The sequence below is a fragment of the Bemisia tabaci genome, chromosome 4 (assembly GCF_918797505.1).
Source record: "Bemisia tabaci chromosome 4, PGI_BMITA_v3".
Lineage (NCBI taxonomy): Eukaryota > Metazoa > Arthropoda > Insecta > Hemiptera > Aleyrodidae > Bemisia > Bemisia tabaci.
Window position 1 is genome coordinate 49,169,741 of NC_092796.1, and position 26,410 is coordinate 49,196,150.

At 40.5% G+C, this 26,410-nt stretch overlaps 1 protein-coding gene across 4 annotated transcripts in view; it reads right to left on the reverse strand.

The window, feature by feature from the left end:
• The window catches only part of LOC109043809 (uncharacterized), a 149,118-nt gene that overhangs the window by 99,777 nt on the left and 22,931 nt on the right, over positions 1 to 26,410 (reverse strand). For all 4 annotated transcript variants that reach the window (XM_072299989.1, XM_019061126.2, XM_019061125.2 and 1 more), the window contains one exon: positions 16,496 to 16,624. In XM_072299989.1, the coding sequence (XP_072156090.1) occupies positions 16,496 to 16,616 (121 nt within the window). In that variant the 5' untranslated portion in view covers positions 16,617 to 16,624. The remainder of the gene's footprint in view (positions 1 to 16,495; positions 16,625 to 26,410) is intronic.

A 26,410-nucleotide genomic window follows, 5' to 3' on the forward strand; every position in this document is an offset into this window, starting at 1 on the left:
TGGTAGAGTATTCTGAATAAATTTCAAGCCATAAAGATGGCTTGTTTCTCCTCTACAAATTAAGAGAGGAGTGAAAATTTTGAGACACCGCGATAGAGGTACGTGGTTTTGCACTTTGGTCATCGATAGTCAGTTTTATGCTTCTGTTCTGACAACCAGGATCGCCTTAAAATCTCATCGTAAGTTCAGTTTAAGGTTACGTTGGTTTCATATCTAGAAACAGATTTTCATATAGTCCGTTCAAAATTGGATAGAAGTGCGGGAGCAGTAAAGGCGCGTTGAGTCAGCATGTCGAGCTTCACGAGATCAATGCAAACCGTGCTGGCTGAGTGCGGCAATTTGGGAAAACAATTACATGTTTGGAATGCGGCTCGTCGAGCAGTCTGAACACGCCTCAAGAGTCCCATATGAAACCATGGAAACCAACGATCTTCGCCCTGACCTAACTTTTGTTTCTGGGGGCTGGCACGGTACGGAACATACCGTTGGCGGAGCACTCACACATGTGACAGAAAGAAAGTTTCAAATTGATATTTGCTCTAAGCAAAACAGCGACATAAAAATGTTAAAACCTTAGCGGGTTGAAAAGGTGAATGGTTCAAATTCATGCTGACCTTGTTTGAAAAACAATTACCAGCAATTTAGACGCTTTCCAGGATTAATTATCACACTGCCAAGTTTCAACTGTTTTCTCGCCACATCAAAGAGGCTTTAAAATAACTCAGAAAGCGATGGGGCCCGAATCAATGAGTCTTCCTGCCGGCTGGACTGCCACGCCGCACGGTGGACCGAGTCAATCGAGGAGGTCGGAAATGAAATTTTTTACTAAGACTGCAAATTTTGATGTTCATTTCGTCACATTTTAGATTTTAAAGAGTGCTTCTTAAAGAAAATTTCACGAGAAAGCCAACGAAACCACTCTCAGGCCTCAAAATTTTGTATAGACGTAGTTACAAGCGTTTAAAGTTTCCGAATTTCGTCCGACCTCTCCTATTGACTCGATCCATCGAGCGCCGTTCCAATAAGCACGTCATGATACGTGGCGCGCTTAATAATGTAACTTACTGCAACAGGGCGAAGGAATTGCTGCGTGGGCGAATAAGTGCCTATCTATAATTCGAGCTCTCAGACTCCAATTTTTCTTGTTCGGCCGTCGATGCACTTACAGGGTGTTCCAGGTTTAACCATCGGACTTCTAGGGCACCGCCACAGTACAAACAAAATACCGGTTTTGTTCAAATTCTGAGCACAGATTTTAGATTGATCAAGATGAAAATTTGCAGCTGTTTGATTGATTTTATTTATTTAGGAGCCTTAAAAGAAACCTTATTTTAATGTTTCAGATAATTTAATTTATTTTAGAGCCGTCAAAAAGTGAGTTGAGATTTTGCTAGCACGCACTGAGAGAGAACAGTGGCGTGGCGTGCTTTGCGATGTATCGATTGTTATGCCATTTAAACCTATGGAAAAGGATCAATAAACAGGGCGTTCGCAGCGAACACCTGAATAATCGATTCTTTACCATACGTTTAAATGGCATAACAATCTATATATCGCAGAGCACGCCACGCCACTGAGAGAGAAGTCACCTTGGAGCCATGAACCAGCCATGTCAAAAACACTGCCAAACTCTAAGAGATTACCTAATATTCATGTGTAGGAAAGACGTTTTATTTTGATGACGAAAAATATTGATTTTTCACTTTGAAAAATTGTCCAACCGCCAGGCGCCGCGTTTCTAGTACGCATGTATTGAAGCTTTCCGTCTGTTTTATCACAGTGTCAACGGGGGGTTTTTTTTCCTTTCATAAAATGCCAGAGCATGTTTTCCTCAAACTGCGTAGAGTCCCGATTCCTGAGGAAATCGTTACCGGAGAAAATAATTTACCGCCAAAATGTCTCATTTCAACCAAATGGACGGGTTGACTCTTGAAAATGTCCGTATTTAAAATCCTGAGCATTCGATAATTTTCCTCTATGCTCGGTCTCATCGATGGGATAACTTGGAAACTTCGTCTCTAAATTTTGACGATGAAGGTTTCACATCATATTTGGACTGCATTTTGCAATTTGGAACTATAAATTCTGGCTCATCTGAAAAAACACGTATGTGCATAGGGAAACTAATGGCACATACGTTGTTTTTAAAAGCGGGCCAGAATTTATAGTTCCAAATTGCAAAACTCAGTCCATTTAAATGTCTTGAGAACTTACTCGCTATCCGAATCGCACACAGTTTTGTGTATCTGGTCCTAGCCCTTTTAAAAATACTGGTCTCTAATTTCTAAACCAAAGTATGCCTCGTAAAATTATTTTAAAAGATAAAATGGAAATCGAACTTTGAGAAGATACAAATTAAACGCACAGCGTAGAATATCTGCTTTTTTAATGGAGTGCATGCCTCATTGAAATAGTGACACATTTAAAGGGAACCTTGATATATTTTGCACACCAAGAGAGCTTTTTCACTTTTTGAACGACTCCAATAAAACATCCGAATGTATCATTTCGAAGGAACGCGACGATGCCCCAAATACCCGGCGGGATTTCCAATTAATAACCGTGAGAGCTCCGATCAAAGAGCCCTAAAAAGCAGGGTGACCCTCAATAAATGGACGTATTTCTACCAAATGGAACTACGTGCATTAAGACATGAACCCTGAGACTCGTAAGAATACAAGCATAACAGGGCTCACGTCGTAATACTCATAGTTCCGTTTGACAGAAATGCGTCCAAATGAAGCACGTTGATACTCACAAATTCATTTTGAAAATTACCGTCAACCCCATCGAAGAGAGGCGCACAGCGCTAATCACTGGACCACAGGGACCGAAAATTGGGCAGGCCTCGGTGATCGGGGCGCATTACCCTTTAACGAATTCAACCGCGCGTTGAAGTATATTAATTGATATTTGAATATTGGTAGCTTAATTCGGGTGTCATTAAATAGGACCAATCTATCTTTTACAGCAGTTTCGGTAAAACTGCGTGACTACTCCGCCCCGCTAAGGAAAAACGCCGTATGAGCATTCGAATGTTGCCAAATTTCCTCAAAGAAAGTATTTATTTTTGAAAAAAGTTGTGCATACTTTTTCTTGAAATTTTCAGATATTTTTGATTAAATTGCAAACAAAGTTGTCTGAAAAATTGGAAAAAAATATCAACAAGCTTCTTAATAAATAAGTGTTTTCTCAAAGGAGATTTGGCAACGTCTGAAGGTTCATACGGCGTTTTTCCTTAGCACGGCAGTACTGGGGGGACTACTCGTTATTTCTAGAACTCTTTTTTTAGCCACATCCATTCTACTCGATGAGGCGCGTTTGGACTTATTCAGCGAAGGTAATTTTCTACGATCTGACGCACATGGGGTGGATTGTCTCATCGAAAAAAAGCCATCGTCCACCAATCTACCCGGTAGTTATTAATTTCCGGAAATTTCCAATACATTTTCCCATTTATAGATAATTTAATATATCCATAGTAATTTAATAAACTTTTAGTGTTGAAAGAGCAGAAAAATTATGACTGCACCATTACTCTTGCGTAATACTTTTGATTGCAAATCGAAAGGATTTCAATTTTCAACAAAATGTTTCAGGACTATCTAGGTCACAGGAGATTATTGAATCTGCGATTGGTATCATTTATTTCAATTGAAGCATTCAAGAGGCTTTATTTTCATGGAAACTTAGGAAAGTTACAGAAACAAATCTGTGTTCACTACGGAGTGGCACCATTTCATACAATTAAAAATCATGAAATAGTTTAGGCAACTTCCGAAATTTATGGAAGATGTACGGAGAAATATGTTTCAAATTGTTAATTATCAGCCCGCTCTAAATAGCTATCAAACTGCCAACATGTTTTGAAGCATCACTGCATCTCATTTTCATCATACATGACTCTCCTGTGAGAGAGAAAAAAAAAAACAATGATAATGCGTTTTTATAATAAACAGATGGTTTTTGCATTGAGGGGGCACATTTTAATGTGGCTTGCATACCTCACTCTTAAAATTAATGTTTCTTAGGTTTCAACAATTGCTCATGCCTCGTGAAATCTCATGAATCATTTCAATAAAATTCCCAATCTTTTATGAGTTTCATGCCACCCTGATGCCCCATGTAAAAGAATCACCACTACTTTGAACAGTTGAGTACCTAAATAATCCATAGTTTCAAGCGTGGTAAAAGCGGTATCCCCATTATACCACACTTGAAAATGTTTCCTCCTGTTCGAATTAGGTCAAAAATGGAAGAAGACAGTGGCGTCGTGAAGCTTTGCGATTTACTGTACGACCAATACAGTCGCGCGGCGATATCGACAATGGCGGCCTTTGTGATTTGGAGGGTGATTTGGCCAAGTCCACTTTGGGTAACTATAATCGACGGTTGAATAGTCGTCGAATTGGTTGTAGAAGGATTATATGCCGCTGATAATTTTGCGATCAATTTGAATTTAAATCGTAGAGCTCACCTCTAAGCGAGAAGATAGTAGAAATCGTTCCTAAAATTCCATGAGAATGATGACTATCGGCCATCTATCGTCGTTTTAGAAAGTGTAATGAATCTTTGTTGCGGTTTCATCATACATCTATAAAAAATTATAAGAATCAGTTCGTTATACACTTTTTTCATATTTATCATGATAACCAGGAGTAGTTATTTTTTATTATAGGTATTCACTTGTTCAAGAGGGAATGAAAGGATTTCCGAAATTAACCAATTTTCATGAATATTTTGCGATGAATGATCAAAAAACATCGAATATTTCCAAGTCTGGAGGTATGAAACGTGGGCCGCGACGGGGTTGCACGGCTCAAAGTGGCGAACCTCTACCGAGCGCGCGACAAAAAACCGTCCTACGCGTTTTCAATTCGTCACACAAAAAAGGTTTTGGTATCGTTTGAAGGTCAAAAATCTCTATCCACTCCAAGAAATAACGGGCTCTAATTGACGCCAGAAACAAAATCGATGGCTGTTAAGATGATACGAAATTGAAAAAAATCACGTATTCTTTTCATAATATGCAAATTATTTAAAGGTAAATGTAAAAAAAATGCACAATATTTGAAAAGGTCTTTATAGTAGCTTTCAAACGAGACAAAAGTTTGAAAATCGAACGAACGGATGGAGAAGAGTTACAGGCGCCTTTTCACGTGTGAGCGCGACCGTGGCATGAACGCGGGGTGGAAATCGCGCGCCTTGGCAGATCGCGCGATACAAAACGGCTCTGCGGGTTATCTACTCGTAGAACAAAATTGGTTTTGGTATCTATAAAAGCGGATCAGTCCATCTCTTTTACTGAGAGAAAATATCAATATTTCTGCTCAGTTTAAAAGTTATTTGATTAGAAATTTTAGAATTTTCAAGGAAACAATTTTTGGTATCAAAATTTTTTTATTTTTTGGACAAATTGTTGGAAATTGACTTTGTTATAATTTATTCATATTCAGGCCTTTTACTCTGCCTTTAAAAAATAAATCAAAATCAGAAATTAGCACAGGTATAGGCACTTCAAAAAAGCGCTTGGCCGCCATCTTAACGGCCGCATCTTGGATCCTGCACGGATTTGAAAGTGGTTCTAAGTACAAAAATTTTATTTTTTTTATTAGTATGACTCGAAGTGGCAATTCTCAATCAAAAAATCGTACGATTTTGATCGTACCCACCGTACTATCAGAGAGGTCGGACATGAAATTTGTGACTAAAAGTGCAAAGTTTCCTGTTTATTTCGTCACATTTTGAATTTCAAGAGATGCTTTTAAAAGAAAATTTCACGAGGAAACCAACGAAACCACTTTTAGAGCCTCAACGTTTTGCATGAGCGGAATTATAAGCTTTTAAAATTTTCAAATTTGGTCCGACTTCTCCTGTTGACTCGATCCACTGTGCGGTGCGCGGCGCATAATGAGGGAAATAGGTGGAAAAGGCCGATAAAGTACTCGAAGCGAGACTCGGACGCGCCCCGAGCGGCTCCAAGTCGCGTAACAATGGACGCCGCGCCGAAGCGTTCCATCACGGGGATTATTACAAAAGAATTAATATTATCGTTTGTTTATTTTACTTTTTTCCCTTCCCCGCGTGCTTGAGTTAATCATTCACGAAGGATGGCAGAACAACAAAGCCGCGCGAGTCGCCGCCCAAGATAACTCTCCCGCGGGGAGCCCGAACGCAACTCATCCATCCAACTCGCTACGCAACGTTACCGCCAAAGTTTCACCCCGTCGAAAATACAAACCACTCGTCTTCGAAAGTTCCTGACAATCTTTTATCGGTGGCGAGGCGTGAATGATCGATTATTATCGATATTTTCCCAGTTGAAGCTATGGTAGAGAATATATTTTCGAGGTGTTCTTTGCGAACACCTTGTTTATCGATCCTTTTTCACAGGTTTAAATGGCAGATCAACATATCGACGGTGCAAGTCGGCAATCACATAACTCGTTTGCGGTGTCTGAAAATCTCCGCAACTATGTTATTTTTTTAAAGGAGAACAAATGGACATGATTCCTTGCAGTTTTTGCAGAATTTTCCTCGCACATAGAAGAAAAATCACGGCAGTTTTAAGGAATTACCGTTGAGTAGTTTTCCGTTTAAAGAATAAAGTATGACAGGAAGTCTGCGACGTCGCAAATCGAGTTATGTGATTGCCGACTTTCACCGTCGATATATGTTACGGCCAAAGACAAAAATCGGCCAAAGTGGACTTTGGCCAAATCAGCCCTCCAAAGTCACAAATGGCCGGCCATTGTCGATATCGGCCGCGCTACTGTCATTGGTCGTGACAGGTACATCGCAAAGCACACGACGCCACTGTCTTCTTCCATTTTTGACCTAATTCGAACTACTTCTTTGCAGAAGAGGGTGACCGCCATAAGTCCAGTTCGAGCAAATATGGGAAACCTTGAACTTCCTCGACAATGCCTCGTATTACTGTTCAAAAAATCAATCGATCTTCTACATAGCATCTGTAACAATATCAAAGTCACGCAGGGAGGTTCGGAAGAACTGAGTAAAAAATAATTTTTTTAAATGATGGATACGCCTTTTTTCCACGAATCCGCTTAGTACTGCCATTTTCAGCTGTTTTATTGCAGCCAAGGAGCACATTCATTTAATGGCAATATTAAAAATTATAGTTTGTTCATATTACGGACCGAAAAAAATCTAAGGGTGTTCCACATATCATCTGAAATGATATCACAGTCACTCGAGGAGGTGCAGAGAAATGGAGCAAAAAATAAAATTGTTTAAAATTTTGATGGATATCCCCTTCATACACAAAACCACTTAGTATGTGCGGCCATGTTTAGCAATATTATGACAGTCAAGAAGCATTTGTTTTCAATGATTGTTTGCGTCATCACTCATAGTTTCTATTATGAGGAATTTCCCTGCGCTAGGAGGGATGCGTCTGGAACTATGCTCCTTTTTATCTTTAGATATTCAAATGTTAAAAGAAAATACGTTTAATATTAATTGACACGTGAAAAAAAAGAGAGGAAATCATTTGGATTTTAGGTACGTTATTTTCTGATTATTTAAAATGGTAATCATCCATACTGAGTGCAAAAAATTTCAAAATCATGAGTTAAAAAACACTGTCGCTGCGAGTTAGAATATTAGAGTCAATACCCGTGCGGCCAGCGCAAAATGCGTGTTAGCACCTACGAGACTGCTTGAATACTTCACGCATTGCGTAAAACGAACTGCAGGGATACTTCACGCATTGCGCGTACACTACGGCGCACTCGCGCAATGCATGAAGTATCCACGCAGTCATGTAGGCGCGCTAATAAGCGTACCGCTAACGCGCTGGGCCGCACTGAGATCGGCGCTAATATTCTAACTCGCAGGGTCAGCGTTCTTCAACTCACGGTTTTGAAATGTTTTCACACTCGATTGCCATTTAAAATGGTAAAAAACAAACAGCTGACGCTTGACGATGCTGCGCCGAGAAAATGAACCAATCACAAAATAGCACAGTAATACGTCACTAAAATGAAGAGATCACGTGACTGTTCGTGATTTTTTCGAATCAATCTGAAACTACAACCTCGAATATGAGGCATTTAAGCATAACGAAGCCCCAAAATAGTTTAACCAGGTAATACGTCCGTGCGAGATTGTTATGCTTAAAAGCAAAACATTTCACGAAAACTTTTAAAAATCATGTAATAGAGGAACACATGGATTGCATTTTGCAAAAAGGAACCACTAGCATTGCAATGTTGCTAAGATTGTGCAACTTCTTTTGTCTTGGAGGAAAAACCCGATTATCCATTAATAGTCTCTATTTTACTCGCTAAAAACTGTGACTTTAAGACAAAAATTACCATCTAAATTTCATAAATTTTCACGATTTCCGCAATTGTATTGCAAAAGATGAAGTTGCACAATCTTAGCATCATTGCAATGCCAGTGGTTCCTTTTTGCAAAATGCAATCCACATATTGTGTGTTTTGCATATATGAAGGTAGTTCCATTCTAAATTTAAACACCGAGCCCCATTTTAAATTCAATATTTCAGATTAAATTAATTTTTTGGGGTGAAAATGCTCTTGATGCATTTAAAAAAATAACTAGATTCTTTCAGAGCGACCATTAACTCAATTTCTTTATGAAAATTGCATTGGTTTCTTCTTGTTGAATGCAATCGTACTGTCACCCTATAAAAAATATGCTGCTCTAGAAGGAAGGTTTTTGTTCTCACCATGTCAGAATGTCTAAGTATTTATGGATGTACAGTGTGCAGTACGTACTTGAATTCAAAACTACAATAATGATCGAAAAACTTTAGCGTGGATATTTCACTCCACTTCGCAGAGGCAGTTAATTATTTGTCGGACTCCTCAACCGATTCGATCTTTTTGGAGCTTAAAGAGTATAATAAAAAGAAAACTGCCTGATCCATGCGCAATTTGGCAATTTCATTTTTTATACTTAAAAAATATAGGATATTTTGTCGGCGAAAAAAATATTTTCAAATTGCAAAGTATTTTTTATTATAAATTAACGCATCGATTTTAAAAATCGTGAGCCAATCATCAGCCGGTGTCACGCCACATCAGGTTTGAGAGTCGCAGAATCGCGAATCGAAGCGGTGAAAACTCAGTTCAAAATAAAGAGAGGTTTCCATCGTAATGTGAATGATGCAATCCACGGTGCGAACGCCTGTCTACCAAAAACTAACTCGGATTCGAAAACTTTTTCTCGCAAAATGGCAAGACCGAACAATAAACCCGGTTAATCTCTCCTCCGTTCTCCTGAACGTTCCATCCACCTTTCATCGGGCCCTTCTCTCCCCAGCTAGGACCCCACCAGCCCCTCCCCCCGCTGGTACAAGCTCTGCACTCATGAATTAGGTCGCGGAATAACTCGCCGCAGGTCGACCGAGAGTCAAAATTGCGCCTCGGTCGTTCTAATTGCTATATTAACGCGATCCCAATACACTCCGCTATCCAAGCGCGAGCCCCCATTTCCATACGTCTCGCTAATACCCTCAGAATCAAACTTCATTAACCAGAAGGGATCCACCTAGGAATGGAGCTAAAAAAAACAGACAGTTGTGCCCTAGAATATGCGCGTTTTGTCCCTTTTTATCAAAACTACCTTGGTCAAGACATCAGTTATGCTTGCTGAGTGACTTCCAATTTACATTTAGATATTAAATTCTGCAGTAGTATAATTTTAAGGCACACTTATTTCGTTTACCATCGCGTTTTACGCGTCACTCACGGAAAAATATTCAAATGAATTCATCAAAGATGATTATTTGTTTAACTGCCAAAAATATTAAGCAAAAACGACACCGTTTATGAAACGTATTGTCAAGATATGCCAGAGGCGGATCTAGCAATTTGGCAACACCGGATTTCCTCCATTTAAAGCTACGCTAAAATCGATTCTTGTCGGAGCACCTGACCCCTCGAAGGATCGATATATTTCCATAGGTTTAAATGGAGAAAAGACGGTGTTGCCAATTTGCTAGATCCGCCAATGAGATATGCGCTCTTGGGCGTGATACACTATTCGAACTTCTGGGAGCTCGGTGTGCCTATTCAATTCATTGAGGGCGTTTTTTCGCCGTCACTGCACGCTAAATGTCTATGATATATCCTAGTAAAATGCAGTTTTTCATGGGAAACTGTTTCTTCTTCAATGACCTTCGCGCATAATATGCATGTTTTAACTGCCGCACTGAGGAAGAACGCTATATGATCATTCGAATGTTGCCAAATTTTCATTATTCATGGCACACTTGCATTCGTTACGTTATTCATTCTTACTTCTCACAATTTCTGACCTGATTATGAAAGATGAAAGATATGTTTTCAAGGCGATGTGCATAACCACATCCCCTCTATCAGTAACACAAGTTCGCGCGCTTCTCCTTAATCTTAGTTTCTGATAATTTTTAACATTCGAATTTCACCATCGGTTTTTGATGTTTAGTTCGGAATTTTAGCGTGTAGATTTTTTTGCGATTTAAATGGCCTGATGGTGGATCTTTAAAGGAACTCAATATGCGCATCCCAAACCTTGTATTGGAAGAGGAATGAAATATCGATGGTGGAACTGCAGATATCTTGGCTTTCGGCATAGTCTTGTCATACTTGATTTTCCACATGGAAAACTATACTAAACGTCACTTTTTTAAAATTTCAGTGATTTTTCTCCTCTTCATGAAGAATATTCTGTGAAAACTTTCATCGGAACAACGCAACCAAGAGGAGCATTTTTGCAGTTTCACTTTCGTATGTGTGATACCAGCCTTTCATCACGTAAAGGTTGCTTTCAGTACCTTAGTTGGCCTACGTTGATAAAAGTTTTTTTTTTTTTTTTTTTTTTTTTTTTTTTTTTTTTTTTTTTTAATGGAGGTTTGAATTTCTTGTCTCTGTTTACAGTGAGAAATACAAACGTTTATCTCCCTATTATGAGTTGGTTTGAGAAATTCTTGGTATGTTCAACGCACTCTGCGTGAAACTTTGATGAGAAAATATGAGCTGTAATGCTTTTCCTGCTCTGTTGGGTGACCCATTATTTAATCGTCCAATTTGTATAACCGACGAATCGTAAAATGTTTTGATTTAGAGGTCCGCGCTCCCAGGAAAATATAATCTAAAAAAATTAAAAGTTTCATCGAGTCACAGGAAGCAACCAAATGTACTTTAAAAATCCGCTTGTCCTCATGCATTTTAACGCAACAGAGCTCCCCGGAGCATCCCGAAACGTGACGATAAATCCTGCTTAGAGCAAATGAATGCAATTATCTCTATGTTCACGCTCTTCGAGTTCCCCCCTCGACCTCCTCTCCTGACTCCGAGGAGCTCCCGGGAGCAAAGAACAATATTCACGGTGGGTTGATTGGCAGAGTGCCCGCCAGAGTGCGGTGAACCGCGGGCGCGTGGCGCGGGGACGGAGCAAAAAGTTGGCAGCCCCCGCGACAATGAATGAAATACTTGTTCTGTGGGTTACTGCCCCAGTGTCGGCGTCATCGGTGTTGGGTGTCGAAGGCTGGAGGGGGGGGGGGGGGGGGGGGAGGGTCATCGTCAACCGAGCGCCTGCAGGAAAGTCAAAGGCAAAATGTTACAACCCTCTTCCCGCCCGAATCTTATCCCTTCCAGCGCGGTCATTTTCTTTTGAAAACCCGCCCATACTGCCGTGCTAAGGAAGAACGCCGTATGAACATTCGAGAGCTGCCAAATTTCCTTCGGTAAAATGTTTATTTTTGAGGAAAGTTAAGAATATTTTTCCTTGAAATTCTTAGGAATTTAAGGTGAAATTACGAACAAAATTATCTGAAAAATTGGAAGAAAAATATTCAAAAGTTTACCCGGAGATTCTTGTTTTATCGAAGGAAATTTGACAACGCCTGAAGGTTCATACGGCGTTTTTCCTTAGCACGGGAGCATACCTGATCTATTCCATGGTCCATCACTTTAGACCCAGTGTCGAGATGTGTCGGTCTATCTTGGAAGACAAGATTGAGGTTGAGTAGTGTGCTGGCGTGCTAAGCAAGAACGCCGTAAATCCATCAAGATTTTCCCTCGTTTTTTGGAGCTTAACACTTCATAAAATATAAAGTGTTTTACCCATGTACCTCAAATTATCAGGAACGGCTCTCGATAGTAATTGCGAAAGAATTCTGTAAAAACATTGTCCCAAGGCACACAAGTTTTTCTGCTATGATACATTGTTTCCAGAAAATTTAAAATGGCATTTACGGTGTTTTTGCGTTGCACGGCAGTGTAAGGCTATGTCATTGTGAATTGATCGCTATAACTGCCCTTGTTAAGGAAAAACACCGTATGAGCTTCCAGGCGTTGCCGTTCCTCTAGCAAATCACTAATTTTCGGGAAATTTTTGAATATTTGTCTGCCAATTTCTCAGATAATTTTGTTAGTGATTTCAAGGAAAAATTTCATCCCGGCTGCCGAATTTAGAAAAAACTACTATCATTTCGGAACACTATGCTGAGTTTTTTACACTACTTAAATCCTTTAAAGTTTCGGTGAATTAACTATGGATTACGAAGACTTTCCTCCCATTCATTTGAGCACTGCTTAGTTTTCTGTTTAAAAAATTAAAAATCCGATAAGATCAGGCACTGCGCCTAATGTAGTTAGGCTTGATTTTGGCTCAATCCGTCGGAATAGTTCTGAGCTCAACGGCTCGTACATTTCCCTTCCAATAATTCAAATTCGACGAAAAATAGTTTGAATGCGAAAATAGGGCTAATTATCTTAATTTAACGTTTGGTCTCATATTGCCGTGCTAGGGGAAAACGCCGTATAAACATTCGAGACTTGCCAAATTTCCTCGGTTAAAACACGCATTTTTGTGGAAAGTTATTCATATTTTTCCTTGAAATTCTCTGATCACTTAGATTAAATTGCGTACAAAATTGTCCGAAAATTTAGAGGAACAATATTCACACATTTTCTTAAAAATTCGTATTTTATCTAAAGAAATTTGGCAACGCCTGAAGGTTGATACAGCGATTTTCCTTCGTGCGGCAGGATAGAGGATTAAAACCCCTGGTAAAAATTGGCGGTAGAATCTGTGTTCCAAAATACCGTAGACCTACAGCCGGCTGTAAGATTTCCAATAGCTTCTGTAGCCGGCAACACAATTTCTTATGTAGCCTTTTATAGCCGATGGCGATTAAGCAACAGCTTGGCGATAAAGTGTATGCTAAACATTACGAATTACGGATGCTAGGACTTAGTGAGTTTTTGGACTACCGCTCTCTGTTTGGGCCGCAGTATCTTGATTTAATTTGCGAGGTAAGCTCCGTACTTTTGAAGGATGCCTGCCATTCCTAATATGTTGGAGCGCCTTCAATTTCGTATGATACTGTGCAATACCTCTGGTGTGAAATAGTTGCTTCAAGCGCCGTGGTACGCTGCGGCGCGGCGCGGCGGGCGGGCAGCCAGCGCGAAACGCGCATTGGCGCCTACAAACCTAACAGGGATACTTCACGCATTGCGCAATGCGTGAAGTATCCCCGCTAGGTTTGTAGGCGCCAGTGCGCCGCCGCTCCGCTTTGTGTTAGGCTCTAATATTTAATCTCGTGGAGTCAGCGTTTTTCAACTCATGACTTTGAAATGTTTCCACACTCTGTATATGTATGGATTATTCTCATTTTAATTGATGAAAAAAAATACGTAGGTGGTAAAGGAAATATAATGTGCGTTTTGTAAATATTAAGGTAATTCCGTACAAACTTAAGGATTTACAGAGCACATGAATTTCTACACAATTTCTTATAGCCTTTTATAGCCGATGGCAAAAAAGCAACAGCCAGGCGATAAAGTGTAAAGCCCGGCGATAGGAACTATACCCCGTCTGTATAATTTTTTATCGCTTCGTGTAGCCCGGCCGTATGATTTTTTCCACTTTCTACAGCCAGCTATATGATTTTCTATCGCCTTCTTCAGTCGGCTATAAGAACTCCTATGGTATTTTGAAACGCAGCTCCTATCGCCATTTTTTACCAGGGACCGAACACTTATTCTTCTCAGTTGAGACTTTATGAAACTCTTTGCTGAACTGGAAGCAATCATAGGTATAGCTAACGTTGGCAAAACATAGAGAAGCGTTGAGTTGGAGAGGACCGCGTTGAGCTCGGACAGACTCAGCCGCAGGGACCTCCTTGTCGTGGCTTGGGGAGCTTTAAATCAGCCGCCACGCAGCGCGGACGTGGTCCGCTACCGCAAGCAAGGGGGGTGGAAGGGGATAGTGGCTGCATTAGCTAATAATAATGGTCATATACCTCTGGGAGGCAGAAAGGCAGAAACGAGACCGAGGAAATCCTTCATCATGGAACTTTTGACTAGACGTTAGTGCGGTTAGGTTAGATTAAGTTGGGGTAGGTTACATTCGGTTGATTTGGGGTAACTCAAGTTAGGAGAGGAACTGCGATTTTATGGACATAATTATTCCGTCTTAAATTATTTTGTAGACGGTTCATTTTAGCATGAAAACGTCCACTTCACGCCCCTTGTTGCTCCCTCTAATTCTCGAATCGAGAACGGAGGAGTCAGGAAAATTCGTAAAATAAATGGAATGATAGTGAACAAGTCAATTTGCAGAAAAAGCGAAAAGAAGAATTGCGTTTATCTCATGAAAGGTTGAATTATTAATTCCGGTCGAGCCAATAATTTTGTTTTTTATCAACGTTTCCCCTTAATTTTTAACGTAAAGGACTGCAAATAAAAGGGAGGGGTGGGGCGCGCGCGCCGTCCCCAAGTTCTGAGGTTTAAAAAGAAGAAAAAAAGAATAATCTTTTATTGTGAGAGCAACCAAGAATTTCGTTGTAAGGGTACCTTCCCTGCAGAAAACCCTCGCGGCTGAAGCAAACCCTCTTACCCCTCCCCCCGTTTTCCAAATGTCGACTCCCTCAAAGTTTCAGGTACTGCAGTGCATGAAAAACGACGATGTAAGTCCGCGACCACGTACCGCGTTGGCGTTGTTTGAAAATGTCCACGTTTATTTAACTTTTATAAAAGAAAGCAAATCGAAACCATTTCTTGAAGTTTTAGCATTATTCTCTTTGCACAGAGAGAAAAAATCTCGGCATTTTTAAGTATATTGCTGCTTAGTAGTTTTCTCCTTGGACAAAAAAGTATGATAGGAAGTCCCCACCGTCACAAACTAAGTTAGTGGTTGCAAACTTACACCATCGTTTATTTGAGGCCCACCGGAGCAGTAATGAAGTTTGTCCCACCGGTTGCAACAATTTAATTTCTAACATCACCTTTTCATCAAATTGTTTAATCAGTGGAATTCACACGACTCTGAATAGATAAAAAAATCAAAAATGATGGCAAAAACGCGGAAAAATCATAGATAGTGAACAGTGGCGTTGCATACTTTGCGATATATCGATTAATCTGTCATTCAAACCTATGGAAAAGGATCGATAAACGAGGTGTTGGCAACGAACACCGTAATAATCGATTCTTTACCATAGCTTCAAATGGGAAAATATCGATAATCGATCATTCACACCTCGCCACTGAGGTTGAAGGACAATACCGACAACGATTTTTTGTCCGCACACCTGGTTCTTCTAGTAGTTTACCTCTACGCGTTTTTTCGGCAGGGAAGTTCGTGCCACAGTACCTTGATTTATTTTGCAAGGAAAGCTTCGTACTCTCAACGGACGCCTATCATTCTTAAAATGTTGGAGCGTCTTCAATTTCGTTTGATACTGTGCAACACCTCTGTTGTGAAATAGTTGCTTGAGGCGCCGTGGCACGCTGCGGCGCGGCGGCGGGCGGCTGCGGCTGGCAAACTCTCGACGCGCATTGGCGCCTACAAACCTAAGGGGATACTTCAAGCATTGCGCAATGCGTGAAGTATCCCCTTAGGTTTGGAGGCGTTAGTGCCCGTTCCGCGCCGGTATAGCATGCCGCTCCGCTCTGTGTTTGGCTCTAATATTAAAAATCGCGGAGTCAGCGTTTTTCAGCTCATGATTTTGAAATTTTTGCACACCTCGCATGGATTTTCCTTATTTAAATCAATGAAAAAATATATAAATGTATTATTAAAGGAAAATATAAAATGTGTTTTGTAAATATTAAGGTGGTTCCGTGTCAAGTTTAATGATCCCCAAAGCACTTTAATTATTTCTTTTATATTTTGTGCTTTCACTGTGCTGCAGCTTGTGTACGCGCAACCAAACGCTTAAAATTGAACGTTTTTGACTGTAAAAGATCGATGTACGTACCGGTTAAAACTAATGATTGCGTGCTTCTTGGTTTTTCCCCTTTTTTATTCATTTTTGTATTGTTTTTTTCAACACAACTCTTATTTTACGCGTGGACGTAAATTACTAGACAAAATAGGTTCGCGGACAAAAAATCGTTGACGGAGTGTCCTGAAACCGCCACTGATAGTGAAATAGAGTGAGTAATATCACACATGCGGTCACATTTCTATTGGACCTGATAGAATCGAACCAAAATCTGAGGAAGATTCTGACCTGATGGATAGACGATGACTGTTGGTTTTTTGCTGTGCGGCAGTGCAACGGGATTGGGCAGAGTAGGCACGGTCGCCACGAGAGCAATGACAGCCACCGGCTCATCCTCTGTTGAATTCATCACAGTTTCTGAAAAGAAAAGCACTTGTTACAGACAGATCTACTGCAAGAGTGAAAACAAGATTCAGAATAACACATCATACATAGATGGTTTTGAAAACACACAGATTTGTGCAGTATAGGACGCTGAAAATATTTCAGATAGAGTCGCATTAGAGATCGGAAGACAAAAAGGAGAAGAGAGAGAGGAGGAAAATGAGAAGATGAAGAAAGAAGAGAAAGAGGGTGAATGAGAAGATGGACGAGAAGAAACATAGGTGAATGAAGGAGGAGAGAGAAGAAGAAGAAGAAGCGGTAGAGAAAGAGGAGGGAACAAGGAAAAGAACAAGAAAAGAGAGAAGAAGAGGAATAATAAGAGGAAGAATAGGAGAAAGAGGAGAAGAAACAGACCGAAAATAAGAGATTCTTCTTTTCCCTTATCCCCTTCTAATTTTCTTCTTCTTCTCTTTCTCCTTCTTCTCCTTCTCCTCTTCTCCTCCTACTTCTTCCTCCTATATTTATCTTCCTTTCCTAAGCGATCATTACGAGGAATATAATCAAAGTTCATAATCTTGCCATCCTACGAAAGTCAATAGCTAATAACGTGTAGTTGGTTCGGAACGGCGCTTGTTTCGACTCTCCGATTCTACTCATGACAACGTTCCGACTCCTGTTCCTTTCTGTTTCAACGGAAACACGCAGACTAACTTGAATGAAAATCTTAGATGATATTCAGCTACCTCCGAAAAATCACGATTTGTCTATTGTTTTGTCTATCAGTTTCAATAATCATCCCGCTCTGAGCACGTGGACTCTGATTCCCCGACGCGGCGTTTCGGAGCGTAACGGAGAGGTGTAATTTATGAACGACCCCGTAGGCCCCCAGCCCCAGCCTGTGTATTGCCCGCGAGATTAAACCCCGAGCAATGACCTAAAAGCAACATGAAATCGTAAACTCGTGAATTATTCGAGAGGCGCCTTTTCTTCCCAATCTGCGCACCGGCCGCGTTCCTGGGCGGCACGTTCTGCTCATGCACAGGGTGTCCTTAAATTCCATGATACACCTTAACGACTGTGTATCTCATAAGGGATGATAGGTGCACTGCGTTACCCCCATTATCATCAATATTATGAAACTACGAGTACAAAGGCATATTTTGTTTGCAGTGTTTCAGAATCTCGCTCCTTTCTCATTTTTGAGGAAAAGTTTACAATACATTTCTTGTACGACTTATGCAGAGATAATTTTTGAAAAGGCGAAGTTAACTATCGCACAGAATTTTGTCCCAAGATGATATCCGACCCCTCTGTTACACAGCAGAATGTAGCTGAGAATCTGTCAAGGTGCAAATTAAAAAACGTGGTTCCATAGTTTCATCATCTATGAGCTTTGGCTCTCCTTAAATTTGTTATTTTTTGCCCGGAGAGATCTTTTTGAAGCATTTGCTATTGCAATGTCGAAAATCCGGGGACTACGCGGACTTCCAAATGTTTAAAAAAAGCTCTTTCAATGGAAGTTTCTGTAGAATCGCTTGGTAGCAAGATGCGTTCGCTCTCAATTGGATCGAGTTAATCAGAAATGAACCAACCCACATTTTGGAGAAAATTGAGTCATGAGTGGTTTTGAACTCAACCACTGCTCTACTATCTATTGCCAAAAATTCAAAGTTTTTGTTGGAGCAATTGGACGTATTTATGCTAAAAGGAACTACGTGCAAGTGGAAAGCTGGGGTGTGCTCGTGCATCCTGTATAAGAAACAATGTAAAGGTGGATACAGTTCCTTTTGAGAAAATGGAAAAGCGGGATTTTACATTAAATCAAAAGGAACTAAGCGCAAAAATATGCTAACTCATGAGCCGCGGGCATGTGCTAATAGCGTTGTGGACATAGCTCATGAGTTAAAGAGTCCCGCCACCGATCTCCCCGTCGTGCCCGGTCCCGATTGTTGCCGCTGACGTCACTGGCGCTTTAAAATCCCCATTCATTCTTATGGCCCTCAACTAACGAGCACACTCCATCTTTCCACTTGCCCATAGTTCCATTAAGCATAAATATGTCCAATTGAACTTGATGTTCATCTTTTACATTGAGTCTTATGCAGGAGCAAAACTTTAAACCTCTTTTTCTCCGTTCGATCCCGATGTGGCTTGGTTCCTTTCTGTTTAACGCGGTCCAATTAATAATTTCCCGTCGAAAACTCGATTCTAAATTGGCAGTAGCGTCCTCTCGTTCAGTGTTCACCTCTTCTTTATACGCGTCCTTCGGCACGGAGGGTTTTTTCCCCCTTCAAAGCGTTACGAGTAGAAGGTCATCCTGATCGAGGTATGGTCATCCTGTGGCACACAGTGGATCGAGTCAAAAGGAGAGGTCGGACAAAATTTGGATTTTTAAACGCTTAAAACTCCGTCTATACAAAACCGAGGGTTTTAAAGTGGTTTCATTGGTTTGCCCGTGAAATTTCCCTTAAGAGGCACCCCTTAAAATTGAAAATGTGGCGAAATAAATATCAGAATGGACCACTATAGATAAGTTACGAATTTAAGCATTCTGACACATGATACTTGACCAAAATTGTTCGTAGAACAAGATTCGCGCAACAAAAATTACTGAAACTAACTCATAACAAAGATATTAACGTTTTTATTTTACATTGGTTACGGGAAATTCGAACCGCCCGGGCCCGCTCACAAGAGGCTCAAATCTCTACGTGAGTCAAATCGCTCACTATAACGGTTTGTATGTAGAAACATGTATCTGCATGCTTTAATTCGTACCTAGTATAGTGGTCCATTTGCCGTTTTAGTCAAAAATTTCATGTCTGACCTCTCTAATTGACTCGATCCACCGTGCGGCATGACTTTTCCGTCACAGTGAAAATACACCCTGTAGGCCGGGGCACGGTGTGCAAAGGGCGAAGGGACATGAATAATCGGGCCGGAGCCACGCGTAGCGTCGAGCCGGGATCATGACGGCGGTAAAAAAGTCACCGGGCCCGGTGAGCCGGCTCTCGGGTGGCGGGGGTGGGGATTGTCCCTATCCCCCCTCCCTTCCCGCCCTTCGGGTCCCGGTCAGTCGGAAATCCGATTAGTCATGAGGCAATTCCCGGCGATCGTCGGCGAAACCGATTCCAGACGCCGCCGTAGCAACTCCCCCGTGCGCCCCCCTCCCCCCCAAGGTAGATAATTCGCGGATCCCTTGCCGGGGCACGGATCATCATCGGCCGTTCACGTCCAACATCCAGCGCTATCGCCCAACCCGATGTATCATTCCTCAGTCCGATGATTTCAAGTCTTGAGTTTTGCAGGTGTAATACTGCCGTGCCAAGTTAAAACACCGTGCGAGCATGCCAATGTTGCCAAATTTCTTCTCAGAAAATAGTAAATTTTGAAAAGAGTTATGAATATTCGGATTGCATTTTGCAAAAAGGAACCACTAGCATTGCAATGTTGCCAAGATTGTGCAACTTCTTTTGTCTTGGAGGAAAAACCCGATTATCCCTTGATAGTTTCTATTTTACTCGCTAAAAACTGTAAATTGAAGACAAAAATTACCATCTAAATTTCATGGTTTTTCACGATTTCCGCAATTTTATTGCAAAGGATGAAGTTGCACAATCTTAGCGTCATTGCAATGCTAGTGGTTCCTTTTTGCAAAATGCGATCCATTTGTCGTTGAATTTTCAGACTTTTTAGATCACGCCCAGTGGCGTGGCGTGAATTGCGATATATCGATTGTTACGCCATTTAAACCTATGGTAAAGAATCGATTATTAAGGTGTTCGCTGCGAACACCCTGTTAATCGATCCTTTTCCAAAGGTTTAAATGGCCTAACAATCGATACATCGCAATTCACGCCACGCCACTGATCACGTCACGATCGAAATCCTCTGGAATTTCGAAGAAGGGATAATCGCGAATTCTCCTGAAAATTCGTGATCTGTCGAAGGAAAGTTGGGAACGCCTAATGGCTCTTACGGCTTTCTTGCTGACCACGGTAGAATAGGACTGTGTATATACATTTTGCAATAAGAAACTACCGTTTTTTACCCATCCATGAAAGCACCTATCTGCAAAGGGGAAATCAAAAGGGGAGATGAGGAGGAGGAAGATGAGAGGAAAGAAGCAGGACAAAAATAACAGAAAATGAGGAAGGAGATGAAGAGACAAAAGATTAGAGGGTTTAGGAACTCGAGGAATAATAGGAAAAGGAAGAGAGAGGAGAGGTAAAACTGGAGGATGAAACAAGAGAAAGCATAATTGAAAAAACAGAAAAGGAGAGGAGGGTGGACTTAACATCGATCGTCCGACTGTCAAATCAATCTCGAAAGTACTGATGTACCGCCTTAGTTTATAAATCGTATTCGATACGTCAAGCAGGTGAGTTTCTTATCGATATCAATTTATTGGAGAAACATATAAAAGTAGCCTCAAAATTCAATTGTGTAATCTGAGAGAACGGATTCATTGTGATAGATTTTTCATTTTTATGAGTATAAAATGGCAATGAAAAGTGAAATCGTTGGAAATTTTCTTATTTTCAGCTTTTCCTTCTCATATCCTAAAATGGTTGTCTGGGATTATGTTCCATTGTTTTGGATTAAACGATACATCGAACCACCATCGAACACAATCTATTGATAAATGATTTGTTCTTGCATGAATTCGTTTATAAACCTATTGATTGTGTAAAGAGGAAAAGTATTGAAAAAACTCAAAAAAGAACCCAAAAAGAGAAAAATAAAATGGAAAAAAAAGAGGGGAACGATATAGATTTGGACGTATTTAGGTTAAAAGGAACTATGTTGCACACAAACCCTATGCGCATAGTTCCTTTTAGCATAAATACATCAATTTGATTAGATTTCAGGAGCGTGTCGTGGTGATTTTCCTAAAACCAACGCTGAATATTCGCCTCCACCAGAGCAGGTAAAACAATGCTCCGAACACGGCTTCGAACACTGCGTTTCCTCGAGTTAATCCAGCTGCAGTGGTCGTATTCCCGCCTCGCTAATTCGGTCTCGGCGACCGAATGCGGAAGCATCCACTGCGCTGCCCGGATGAAGATTGGCTGGCGGCGGTAGGTACTTGCAAGACGGGTCGGGTCGTATTGTTATCGTCTGCGAGGTTAGCAGCGACCAAACAAAGTAATAGCATTAGCAACGGCAGGAGGCAAGAGGTACGTGGCGAGAATCCAGTTAAATCGGCCCCGAATTGGGTTAACGCCGATTATATGAGAGCGCATGAGTGCGAAATAAATTTTGTTTGAAAGCTTCCTCTCTTTGGACCACGCTCGCCTTGTAACCACTCGCCTTTGCACTGGATCTTAGGTAATCACTAAAAAAACAAAGTTCGGTAATAGAGAGAGATTTATGGAGAGAATTGAGACAACGCGGCTTATGGATGTCGCAAACGGGAATTAAGATTACACAAATCGGACGTTTTTTGTAGCGCCCCTTTATACTGATAGTAAAGACAATACAAATCCATGTCTGCTTGGCCCCTTATTTTGGGCCTCCATTGTGTCACAAACGGGGGAAAAAATTACATTTTCACCAATTGCAAAGATTATAAATCGGAATGGACCAGGGAATTAGGGGCACGGCAAGGAACAAACGGAATGAGGGAAGGAACGGAGATAGGAATTCGGGAGTGAGTTGATCAAAGATTACAAAAAACGTTCAATTTGTATAATCTTTATTCCCGTTTGTGACATCCCATGAGCCGCGTTGTCTTAACCCTCTCTATGAAGGGACTCTAGTTTTTCGTTATCTTTGATCAACTCATTTACAAATTCCTGTCTCCGTTCACTCTCTCATTCCATTTGTTCCTTGCTGTACTCCCAATTCTCCTCCCATTCCAGTTTATAATCTTTGCAACTGGTGAAAATTTAATCTTCATTCCCGTTTGTGACACTGTGAAGGCCTATAACACGGGAACCAATCAAAAATGGATTCGTGTTGTCTTTACTCTCAGTGTAAAGGGACTCTAGGTGTTCCGTATCATCCCAACTTTTCGGTTTGTCAAACCACACTTAAAAAGAATCGAAAGAAGAGACTCAGTTTGAGAAACCGAATAGTTGGGATGATACGGAACACGACCGAACTTTTTTTTCAGTGGGGTTTCGGCGATAGCATAAGATTTTCCGTTTGACCCACCGTCTTATGTAAAATATTTCGCGCAAAACACGATGGGGTCGCTGCTTTGGTGTAAAAGCAACTCCTCCTAGATTTTAAAAACCTCCGCTGTGAAGTAGCATACCTTCATGGCGAGTGCATGGGTATCAAAGGATCTTTTACAGGCCGTTCCCGATTTTGGACGGATTCTAATGTACCCTCTCTTTCTTGGGCCGATTGCAGAGTACCCGGGCTGATCGCGATCGGCTCAAGAAAACCGTGGTGGTTCTCATGACAGTAATGGAATGGAAACCATAATCTTGAGCGATACAAAACGATTTTCACTCTTAGTTTTCGAGGGGATGAACCGTAAGTTCGAAGGACCACTGTGGCTGGGGAAGAAAGAGTCCTCAGGATGTGCTATGAGATTGATGGATCGCCACGAAGAATCTCTCCACTGTGTGCCTCCTGCCAGTCAGTTAAATTAAAGGAAAACACGCCTGCAAAAGAGATACCTAAGTTTCTGTCAACCCTAATGTGCAAACCATTCGCTATACAGAAAGTGCTCTGTAGGCTGTAGAGTTGTAAAATAAATTTTCCGTATCTCGGCCGGCGCTTGAACGTCGGCTGAGACTGATGGGGGTGGATAAAAAGCGTCAAAATGAGAGCCGATTCGTTATCAAGGCTGATGCGCTCAAATTTCTATCTGCTGGACTGAAATGCTCGTATCATCGTGGACATAGACAGCTCCAGGCTCAATAATTCTGTCCAACCAAGGTAGAATTCTGTACATAAATTCAGACGTTGTCACATTTTTCTTCATAAAATACGAAGATTTCAGAAGAATTGTGTATGTTCATTCCTTCAGAAATTTTCCAAAATTTTTCAGAGAACTTTCAATACAATGAATCTGAAAATTACATGGAATAATGTTATTAACTGCACTGAAAAGTAAATGTTTTGTCGAATGCAATATGTGCTCGTCCCTCACCGTAGTGTAAAGACATGTCCGAACTCATGAATCGCCTTCAAAATGGAGGTTATGCACTACCACGACATTCGTGCTCGAATAGTTGCGCGAGTGAATGAAACATCAACGCATTCCATTTTCAACCTAGGTTTGTTTGTCGTTATAGTTTCAAGCGTAATATTTTTGCACTGTTTTCACTTTATATTTATGTGTACCTTATCTATTCAATTTTAACTGTACATTTACATTATCATTTTTATTTACATTTGCTTTAGATTTGATTCGAAATGCATTGAAATTTACCCGAAATGTCCCTAAAAAACTTGTATAATTCTCCTCGCCATTCATTTCTAAACGGGGGAATTTTCGCACCATTCAATTGCATATACGGCAATCTTCCTCAGTACGCATGACGCTGAAAACGAGCACGATATTTTGTCTGAAACCGATTATGATTGGAAGATTATTTCCGTTCTCAGCCTCAGGATTGAGATCAAGAAATTGAATTTAGCCAATGCGCCGTAGACCTTTTGGACGAGACAAAAAATTAGGCGGCACAGATTACTCTGAATCCACAATATTACATTTTAATCTTTCCAGTAATTGAAATTCTCCTGTAAATTTAAAAATATTATTTTTCCAAGTTTTGCATTTCGATTAACAACGGCGTTTATTGCCCGAAGATACGTCGTTTTGATTAAAAAAAAAGAAAAACTCTGAATTGAATTTCAATTGTTAGAATAGACTTTTAAGGGGAGGAGAGATGATTTTCAAAGCGTCTTAAATTTATTTGAGCTCAGAATCAGGGGAAGAATAATTACTAACTCATAAACTTGAAAACTATATATTTTTGATGGTAGGTTCCGAGGAGCAAAATAAAAATCAAGTTTTATTTCTTAGGAAGAATAGTTCGTTGGAGCTCATCAATTCAAAAGCGAGATGTTTTCGTCAATTGCCGCTTCCATAGCTTGTCAGGCTTGGCAGTTAATTTTTATTTGTTGGTGGCAACTCCGAGGGGCTGAATTTAATTAGGCCTCAAGGGAATACCAAATGAACGTGACAAGCCTGATAAATTATTCGGGAGGGAAAACAATTTATATCGAAGAATAATTACGAAACTTTTATCCCTTCTTTTTCTGCCGTTCAAGTTTTTAATTCCGCTTGAAATCAGAGCTAAGCTTAGATTGATAGCCGGAAGAACTTCATAGGCAACCGGTTTCAATTAAAAGACAGTAACAGAAATAGCAGCCACAGTTTCAGGTTGGACTAATACGGCTGAAATAGGAACTTAAATCGGAAGTTGGTCATGACTTAAAATGCCTCGGGTTCGTTTGAAATTTATCTTTTAAGAAACCAAGTTATTTAATTATGCATTTTCAGCCTCTTACGGCCCACCGCTAATAACGGAACCCAAAACAATCCGAGATGAATTCATGAATTGATGAGGTTTTAAAAACATGAATCTATAAATTCCAACGATTTACCAATCCATTTAGTTTATTAAAACGTGCAATGGATTCAATGGTAACATTCTAATTTTTTATTCTACTAGTACTCATACAAATCCGTATACTTTTTAGTTTATTGAAAAGTGCAATTGATTCAATGGTAACATTCTAATTTTTTATTTCTACTCATACAAATCCGTATAACTCATAACTTGTCAGTTTCTCGTCAGAAAATGAAACCTTGCGGACAAAAACACAGCGACGATTCTTTGCGGTTAGAAGGTCCGAAGAAATATCACTCCAAAATAACCGGATCTCTCCAACTTGCAGGGACAGGGAACACTCAAAACTATCTGAGCTTTCACTGGCCATTACGACAGCATCGAATTGCAGAGCCCTCACTGGTGGAAATGCGGGCGGACGAACGCGTGGAAACTCTCGAATGAGGTGAAAAATCTCCAGCATTCCAACTCAACGAACGTCCGTCCTCAAACTTAAAGAGCTCCACCTATGGAACACTTTCTCTCACATCTCGGAGGTTGCATTCGCCGCACAATGGAGTATGTTACCGTAAAACCAGGCCAAAACCCCAACCTAAGAAACTATTTTTCACGGAAATACATTACTATAGCGATATCTTGGATCTATGCTGTCTTATACACAGGGTAATAGTAGCGTGTTTTTTCGGTTTTCGGCTACTCATAATGAGAAGACAAAGTTGAGCTATCAGCCGATTTTACACATATGTGCAATGATTACGACTCAGGCCATTTTTTAATAAAATAGAACAATGTGCAAGAGAATGTGATATATTTACAATTATACCTTAACATGGTGGACAAGCAAACGTTTCGACCAACACTTTGGTCTTCATCAGTGCAAAGGAAAGTGCATAAATAAGAATAAAAAACACTGGCAAATGTGCATAATCACAAAGGAAAAGGGGGTGACACTACTTTTGTTTTCTGGGTAATATTAATATGCTACGGTAAATGCAATTGTGTCTTTCATATGGTCGGTTGGTCACGAAGGTCGTTCCTAAAGTATGTAATTAAATTCAATTTTTGATACACTACGCTTTCAAACAAGCTATATTCTTAGTTCGTTAGCACGATAAAATAGTCTTTTGCCCATCTGTCCCTCTGACCCAAAGTGATGCGTGGCCTCACTCCCCTGGATCACTCAAATTTTGTTAAAAAGTTTAATATGGTAGGTACATTCCGCCCACTTTTCGTAGTCACCAGATTTAGTATTACCTGATCATCATATTTTTTTTTGGCTTGA